Source organism: Danio rerio, chromosome 5, assembly GCF_052040795.2.
Source record: "Danio rerio strain M-AB ecotype USA chromosome 5, GRCz13ab, whole genome shotgun sequence".
In the NCBI taxonomy this organism is placed as follows: Eukaryota; Metazoa; Chordata; class Actinopteri; order Cypriniformes; family Danionidae; genus Danio; species Danio rerio.
In genome coordinates this window covers 79,630,001-79,640,000 of record NC_141025.1, presented here as the reverse complement: position 1 = coordinate 79,640,000, position 10,000 = coordinate 79,630,001, and the positions used below count along the sequence as shown (strand labels likewise).

At 41.4% G+C, this 10,000-nt stretch overlaps 1 protein-coding gene across 3 annotated transcripts in view; it reads right to left on the bottom strand.

Moving 5' to 3' along the window:
- The window catches only part of nacc2 (NACC family member 2), a 32,285-nt gene that overhangs the window by 2,009 nt on the left and 20,276 nt on the right, over positions 1–10,000 (bottom strand). For 2 of the 3 annotated variants that reach the window (XM_087254689.1, XM_087254690.1), the window contains exons 3-5: positions 9,496–9,780; positions 5,495–5,671; positions 3,332–3,437 (exon numbers count right to left, since the gene is read on the bottom strand). In XM_087254689.1, coding sequence (XP_087110815.1) covers positions 3,332–3,437; positions 5,495–5,671; positions 9,496–9,780 — 568 coding nt within the window. Of the gene's footprint in view, positions 2,003–2,051; positions 3,438–5,494; positions 5,672–9,495; positions 9,781–10,000 lie in introns of all 3 variants that reach the window. The other variant, XR_015492216.1, reaches the window with a different exon arrangement.

Here is a 10,000-nt window from a genome sequence, read left to right as displayed (position 1 = left end):
GGGAAATTATTTAATCAATAATATAAATAATTATCATTAACCTCCAGCCACAGCTGTATCCCTTATAGCAACAACTACACTTCCCCCTTGGAAAACTATATTAAATGTAATTAATGTTTTCCTTATAGTAATAAAAAACGTAATATTTGTACGGTTTGTACTACAAATATGTCTGTTTATAAACATTATATATAAAATAAAAACAGATCTGTCCATGCAGATGGGCATACAGCGAGCCTTAGACACCACTGTTTACTCATTCTCATGTAAATTCCACAGATATAAAACCACACGAGCCAATCAGAAGACAAAACAAACTGTGATGAGATTCACAGGCCGCGCCCTCTGCATTTGCATGTGTGCATACTTTAGGTGATTCATCCGGACCTGACGAGCAGCTAATGTCCTCAAGAGAACACGACTTTATATGCAGCTCTGACATCTCAAAAAAAGCTCTGAAATCATTATTTGCACGCCTCAGGCTGCATTTGATAAGCCAAACGTTTTCTAGTGAGACAGCAGTGATTATTGTCCTCTGTCAGTTACTTTAAGTGTATATTTTACGTATTATGTATTTGGGACTTTTATTTTCATTCATTCATTCATTTTCTTGTCAGCTTAGTCCCTTTATTAATCTGGGTTCGCCACAGTGGAATGAACCGCCAACTTATCCAGCAAGTTTTTACGCAGCAGATGCCCTTCCAGCTGCAATCTATCACTGGGAAACACCCACACACACACACACTCATACACTACGGACAATTTAGCCTACCCAATTCACCTGTACCGCATGTGTTTGAACTGTGGGGGAAACCAGAGCACCCGGAGGAAACCCACGCGAACGCAGGGAGAACATGCAAACTCCACACAGAAACGCCAACTGAGCCGAGATTTGAACCAGTGACCTTCTTGCTGTGAGGCGACAGCACTACCTACTGCGCCACTGCTTCGCAAGGACTTTTATTTTGAAAACGCCAAATTGTTTACTGTGTGTTACTAGGCAACAAGTTTCAAATTCGCCTCAGGACGCAAAATGCAGGATGTACAGATTACACAGCTTCTCCACATCTATCTCCACTCTGACGAGCCGTACGGTGTGATTAGTTACATCCTTTATTAATTTATTGTGCTGATCGTAAAATTTGACGCGTATTTTGCTTCAGCAAACACATGTAGACTGTTAAATCGTGTCAGATCACCCAGCTCAACGGTCATCTGTTCATGCGGAGGTGGATATTAATTCCTGGCTGTGTTTTCTTTGACTGTAGCTTCAAAATACTATGCAATGCACATCTATCACTCACTTTAGTCAAGTTTAAATATAATTTATCCTTTATCTGGTGAGCAAAATAGGTTAACATTAGTCGGATTGTGTTTATGTTTGTCTGCATTCAGCATGCTGTGTGTGTGTGTCTGTAAGAGCGGAGCTCGTTAATATTCATGACACATGCCATATATGGTCAATCATGGACCTTTTGATTCAAGGAGTATTTTATGGAGCAATAAATGAGCTTATAAAACCGTTTCTGGAGATTTTTTTTTAACTTACTGAAGCCATAAACCCACTATGTAGATATCTGAAAGCAATTTAACTTCAGTATATGACACCTTTAAAAACAACAGCAGTTGCAGACTTTTATTTCAGTCTGATGACTTTTTTCTAACTGAAATAGAATACTGAGTAGGGGGGCGGGGTTTACTTATAAGTCACGCCTCTCATCCTACACTAACAGATGGAGGAGCGTGGCTAAGCATATTTCAGCCAATCAGAATCATCAGAGTAGGACCCAGAGCAGAAGCAGATTTTGATTAAATATGAACAAAACAGTTATTTAATGATTGTTTTTACAGTGGAGTAACTGAGATTAACAGTTCACCTTCAGACCAACAGTGTGTGCTAGCAAAATAAACACTGCATATTTTGATTGCATGCAGACGGAGTGTTTTACTGAGCTAGCTCGGTATAAATAAATCACATATAAATAATCACAGCCTGTTAGTCCTGCTGCAAACACAGTTTCGGTAAAAGCAGAAGGACATTCTGGAGGCACAATCATTTAGAAAAATAAATATTTCAGCCTCAATTATTGTGCAATGCAGAGGTGCTTTGCGTGATAGATAAACAGCTAAATAATGCAGCCGACTGCTTTTGTGCAACTGTAAACTGTATTGTGCAAACCGTTTGTGCACCGAACAAGTCTTGATGATGACAATAATTCAAATAAAATTAAGAAAAACGAATAAAATGCACTACGCTGAGATTATTCGAGTGTGCAGTTAGTATACTTCTTTAAAACTAAAAATTAAGTATACTTGAGTAGTTTATGCAAAAATACTGGTGTCATTTGTTAATTTTAACATACAGTAACAGTGCATCTAAATTAAGGCAACAACACTGCTTTCATTGCACGTTTTACAAACTTAAAGACTTGTACTGTGTTCCAACTGAATCACTTATACTACACTCACTGGCCACTTTATTAGGTACACCTTACTAGTACCGGGTTGGAACCCTTTTGCCTTCAGAACTGACATATTGTCATGATAGCATCACACAGTTGCTGCAGATTTGTCGGCTGCACATCCATGATGCCAATCTCCCGTTCCACCACATCCCAAAGCTGCTCTATTGGATTGAGCTCTGGTGACTGTGGAGGCCATTTGAGTACAGTGAACTCATCGTCATGTTCAGCAGTCTGAGATGATTGAGCTTCATGACATGCTGCGTTATCCTGCTGGAAGTAGCCATCAGAAGATGGAGACACTGTGCTCATAAAGGGATGGACATGGTCAGCAGCAATACTCAGGTAGGCTGTGGCGTTGATGCTCAATTGGTACTAATGGACCCAAAGAAAATCTCCCCCACACCATTACACCACCACCGCCAGCCTGAACCGCTGATACAAGGCAGGATGATCCATGCTTTCATGCTGTTGAGGCCAAATTCTGCTCGCTCTGAACTGCAGCAGATCCTCTTGACCATGTCTACATGCCTAAATGCAGTGAGCTGCTGCCATGTGATTGGCTGATTAGACATTTGCATTAACGAGCAGTTGGACAGGTGTACCTAATAAAGTGGCCGGTGAGTGTACGTCCTAAAAGTGAGTTTTTTGTTGTTGAGAAAACGGGTCACAGAAGAGTGTGTGAGCTTTGGGACAAACCACTTCCTCATTAATGGATCATTCTGTTGCATAGTTGCAACACCTGTCAATCATCTCCACGCATCCACATGGGAACCTACTAGTTTGGATGGATAGTATGTGAATTGGGACGCAGCGTTTGTATGAATATGTGTAGACAGTGATTAGTGCAGTTTTACCGCGGTACAGACCTGTCGAAGAAGGTGGCCAAGAGTCTCCGCAGAAGCACCTTGTGTTTGACTCCAGCACACAGATGACAGTTCATCAGCTGCCCTCGCGTCATAAACACACCTGTACCTGAACACACAAACACAACACAATCACAACGCAATCACAGCAATTATAACACCACATAAACGCAACACAATCATAACACAAACAACACGATCACAACATAAATCATAGCAATCGTAACACAATCACAACAAGCATAAAATAATCACAACAATCATCACATCATCACCAAGCATTCATAACAAGCATAATCATAACACAATCACAACATAATCACAACAATTAAAACACAAACACAATCATAACAATCACAACACAATCAAACCAAACACAACTCAATCATAACGCAATCACAACACAACAAAAACACAATCACAACATAATCACAATGGATTCATAACAATCACAACACAAACACAACAATCATAACACAAACACAATCAAACCAAACACAACTCAATCATAACGCAATCACAACACAACAATAACACAATCACAACAATCAAAACACAAATCCCAACACAATGACAACCCAACCATAACACAACACAATCACAGCACAATTATAACAATTAAACACACTCAAAGCAATCACAATACAATCACAACACAATTATAACACATTCATAACCCAAACACAGTCACAACACAAACACAACACAATCACAACAATCATAACACAAACACAATCATAACAATCACAACACAATCAACCCAAACACAACTCAATCATAACGCAATCACAACACAACAACACAATCACAACATAATCACAATGGATTCATAACAATCACAACACAATCACAACAATCAAAACACAAACACAATCATAACAATCACAACACAATCAAACCAAACACAACTCAATCATAACACAATCACAACACAACAATAACACAATCACAACAATCAAAACACAAATCCCAACACATTCACAATACAAATCACAACACATTGACAACCCAATCATAACACAACACAATCACAGCACAATTACAACAATTAAACACACTCACAAAGCAATCACAATACAATCACAACACAATTATAACACATTCATAACCCAAACACAGTCACAACACAAACACAACACAATCACAACAATCATAACACAAACACAATCATAACAATCACAACACAATCAAACCAAACAAAACTCAATCATAACGCAATCACAACACAACAATAACACAATCACAACATAATCACAATGGATTCATAACAATCACAACACAAACACAACAATCATAACACAAACACAATCATAACAAACACAACACAATCAAACCAAACACAACTCAATCATAACGCAATCACAACACAACAATAACACAATCACAACAATCAAAACACAAATCCCAACACATTCACAATACAAATCACAACACAATGACAACCCAATCATAACACAACACAATCACAGCACAATTATAACAATTAAACACACTCACAAAGCAATCACAATACAATCACAACACAATTATAACACATTCATAACCCAAACACAGTCACAACACAAACACAACACAATCACAACAGATTCATAACATAATCACAATGCATTCATAACAATCACAACAATCATAACACAATCTAAACAAACACAACAATCATAACAATCACAATGCAATGACAACAATCATAACGCATTACAACAATCATAACACAATCACAACCCAATCACAACAATCAAAACACAAATCACAACACAGTCACAAGACAACCCAATCATAACAGTCACAATCACAATCACAACACGATCACAACAATCATAACACAATCACAACACAGCCACAGCAGTTATAACACACTCATAACAAACACAATCATAACACAATCACAACAATCAGACCACAAATCACAACACAATCACAGCACAACCCCAACACACCCACAACGAAATCACAACACAACCATAGTACAATCAGCAACACAAAATAACCATAACACAACAATCACAATGACAACACAACCACAACACAAAACAATCAGCATACAGACGTTCGTGAAAGTGTAGAGTGTGCTGTGTGTGTGTGATCAGAATACAGACAGGATGAATGGTGAAGATGAGCAGTGTGTGTGGCTCCCTCGTCTACAATAGTGCAGTGTTTGTGACTGACCTCCCACCAGCTCCAGTTTCTCTCCCGGTTCCCCCTCAGTGTAGAGTTTGGGGTGGCAGCGGTACCCGATCTGACTGATCAGACTGGCAGGAAGAGCCACCAGATCCCTGCGGATCAACACACTGGAGCGGCTGTCCAGGGACACCGGCATCACCGCCATCTCCGGCTTCTCCAGTACTGAAAACCACCATCAGAACACACACTCCAATCAGGACTGATGTATCTCAGTGTTAAAGGCATGATATGCAAGTACTGTATCATATATCTTCATTTATAATCTATAAATGGCCTTTATCGCCCCCTGTTGGTCCAGAGTGCTCATCACAGTGAGTTTTTGCTGTAAATGAAGGCGGAAGGACACTATAAACAACATCACCATTGTGAAAGGACAATGAATACAACGTAACATCAGATTAACTATGTTTAAATACGGTGTAACCTATATATGACGTGTTAACTTCTCTAATTTTGACTGCAATGTGATAATAATGTGCATATTTTTGTAAAGCAGGAATGATAATCATTGTGAAAATCGCTAAACGAATAAACTTGTGTTGAATAAAAGCTTTAATAACAACTTGTTTATAAATGTGCGTGTGGAGATCTCCTCAGTTGTCATCAAAATATGCAATTGTTTGTTGTGAATGCCCTCTAGTGGAGAAAAAGACATACTGCGCCTTTAATATTTATTCAGTTATTCCATTTAACATGGCAACTGAGCTGATGTATTTAAAGGGATAGTTCACATAATATATAATACACTCACTGGCCACTTTATTAGGTACACCTCACTAGTGCTGGGTTGGACCACTTTTGCCTTCAGAACTGCCTTAATCCTTCATGGCAGAGATTCAACAAGCTACTGGAAATATTCCTCAGAGATTTTGCTCCATATTGTCATGATAGCATCACACAGTTGCTGCAGATTTGTCGGCTGCACATCCATGATGCCAATCTCCCGTTCCACCACATCCCAAAGCTGCTCTATTGGATTGAGCTCTGGTGACTGTGGAGGCCATTTGAGTACAGTGAACTCATCGTCATGTTCAGCAGTCTGAGATGATTGAGCTTTATGACATGCTGCGTTATCCTGCTGGAAGTAGCCATCAGAAGATGGAGACACTGTGCTCATAAAGGGATGGACATGGTCAGCAGCAATACTCAGGTAGGCTGTGGCGTTGATGCTCAATTGGTACTAATGGACCCAAAGAAAATCTCCCCCACACCATTACACCACCACCACCAGCCTGAACCGCTGATACAAGGCAGGATGATCCATGCTTTCATGTTGTTGAGGCCAAATTGTGAGCCGAGCATCCGAATGTGTCAGCAGAAATGGAGACTCATCAGAGCAGCAATGTTTCTCCAATCTTCTATTGTCCAGTTTTGGTGAGCCTGTGTGAATTGTAGCCTCAGTTTCCTGTTCTTAGCTGACAGGAGCGGCACCCGGTGTGCTGCTGCCATGTGATTGGCTGATTAGACGTTTAACAGGCAGTTGTACCTAATAAAGTGGCCGGCGAGTGTATAATATTAATATAAACGAAGATATTTAGGCAAACAGCTGGAAACTTGCAACTACTGACGTCCATAGTAGGTCAATGGCTAGTCCAATAAGTCAATGGCTACAGCTTTTTGCCTACATGTCTTCTTTAGTGAAGAAAAAACTCAATTCAAGTGAGGAGAGACTAAATGAAGAGCTAAATGTGTGGTGGAACTCTCCCTTTAGGTTGGTCTCTGCTGTGAAATATCTGTGTTAGGATGGAAAAGAGCTACTCTTTGTTTTCTTGCACTCATCAGATTGGCAGAACTCAATAAGCTCGGCTCTCCAGCGACTAATAGAAAAGTTGTGTTTGTCCTTGAGTCCCTAAACTGACACTCTGCCATCACACACACACACACACACACACAAAGAGAGAGAGAGAAGAAGAATGCGTATCTCAAATAACCCACAATGTGACCCTGTTGAGAGATAACACATCTGAGAGAGAGATCCAGCACACACACACACACACACACACACACACACACACACACACACACACACACACACACACACACACACACACACACACACACACACACACACACACACACACACACACACACACACACACAGATCGTCTCAATAATGCTCAACACATGAGCAGAAGAGCTGAGACCCCCGAGGGCACGGGCAGACCTCAGATCAGTGTGTTGAGAGTGAGTTTAGATTCCTCACACACTCCAGATCAGCTTTACTGACGCCACAGACTCTGCTTTACTGCACTCACACATTCAGTCAGATCTGTTCACCTGTACACAGCTTCACACGGCCATGAAATCAAGATCTACTCTGCTGCTGTTTATATTTATTGTGTTGTACTGGTGCTTGTGTTTAAATAATGCATCTGTGCACTTCATTATTTATATTCATTAACCTCATAATCTATAATCAAATACCAGAACATTCCCTCCCCTCTATTCAGGACTTTAGGGCAGAGCTATCAGTCCTTTAGGGCAGGGTATCAGTTGTTTAGGGGTGGAGCTATCAGTCCTTTAGGGCAGGGTATCAGTTGTTTAGGGGTGGAGCTATCAGTCCTTTAGGGCAGGGTATCAGTCATTTAGGGTGGAGCTATCAGACATTTAGGGCAGGGCTCTCGATCATTTAGGGTGGGGCTATCAGTCTTTTAGGGTGGGGCGGGGCTAACAGTTTTTTAAAACGGGACTATTAGTCTTTTAGGGAAGCCTTTCAGTCCTTTAGGATGGAGCAATCATTACTTTAGGGCCGGCTTTTAGTTTTTAGGGCGTGGCTATTAGTCCTTTAGGGCGGAGCTATCATTACTTTAGGGTGGATTTATCAGTCCTTTAGGGTGGGGCTATAAGTCATTTAGGGCAGGGCTATCAGACATTTAGGGAGGGACTAACAGCTCTTTAGGACATGGCTATTTGGGACGTGGTCATTTAAGGACCGACTTTCAGTCATTTAGGTTGGGCTATTAGTCCTTCAGGGCAGAGCTATCATTCCTTTAGGGCGGGGTTATAAGTTCTATAGGGTGGATTTATCATTCCTTTAGGGTGGGGCTATCAGTCCTTTAGGGCAGAGCTATCATTACTTTATTGCAGGGCTATCAGATCTTTAGGGCAGGGCTATCAGTTCTATAGAGTGAAGCTATCATTACGTTAGGGTGGGGCTATCATTACTTTAGGGCCGCCTTTCAGTCCTTTAGGGCATGGCTATAAGTCCTTTAGGGCGGAGCTATCATTGCTTTAGGTTTGGGCTATCAGTGCTTTACGGCAGATTTATCAGTCCTTAAGGGTGGGGCTATCAGTGCTTTAGGGTCGGGCTATCATTACTATAGTGCAGGGCTATCAGGTCTTTAGGGCGGGGCTATCAGTTCAATAGGGTGAAGCTATTATTACATTAGGGCGGGGCTATCATTACTTTAGGGCCACCTTTCAGTCCTTTAGGGTGTAGCTATCAGTCCTTTAGGGCGGAGCTATCATTACTTTAGGGGTGGGCTATCAGTCTTTCAGGGCAGATTTATCAGTCCTTTAGGTTGGGGCTATCAGTAACTTAGTGCAAGGCTATCAGACATTCAGGGTGGGACTAACAGTCTTTAGGATGGGGCTATTAGTCATTTGGTGCCATCTTTCAGTCCAATAGAGTGGGGCTATTAGTCCTTTAGGGTTGCCTTTCAGTTCTTTAGGGCAGGGTTATTAGTCATTTAGCGCGGAGCTATCATTACTGCAGGGCTATCAGTTCTTTAGGGCGGAGCTATCATTACTTTATGGTGGGGACTATTATTTCTTTAGGGCAGTACTATTAGTCCTCTAGGGAAGGACTATCAGTGTGTGTATTGTTTCTGCCCTTCTTTCTTGCATTCGTCAATCTTTCTATTTTTTGTTAGCAATGCCCATCTTCCCACAGGACCTACACTGCCCGACATTTGTTTCTCATTTCCTTTCAATTGTTTACATATATATAGGCACGCAACAAAAGTGTAAAGTAGGAACAGCTTTACCTCCGTAAGGATTAGCGGAGCGTCCGCAGAGCTGGCTGTAGGTGTCATCGGTGTCGAAGGCTTCCTCCTCAAACTCCTCGTCCTCGTTCTGGTATGATGTGGGGCTGTCAGTGGTGGGCAGGCTGGAGGCTCCGGGACTGGAGCGTTCTCCCAGATATGATGGAGCTCCGGGTGCAAACACTCCCCGAGCCGACCGCGTCCCATCTCCAACACACGCTCGCTTCATCAGCGGCTCCTCCAGCTTAATCCTGCGCGGGTGTGAAGCCGACCAGCCTGTCGGTAAGCCTGTTAGAGAAATTATAATATTTATTAAGACAATGGATGGAGACAAACAGTTTAAAACAGCTGATGGAGTATACACTAACCTGCGCAATATTCAGACACTAGATGGAGACAGTCAAAAACAGCTGATGGAGTATACACTAACCTGCGTATTATTCAGACACTAGATGGAGACAGTCAGAAACAGCTGATGGAGTATACACTAACCTGCGTATTATTCAGA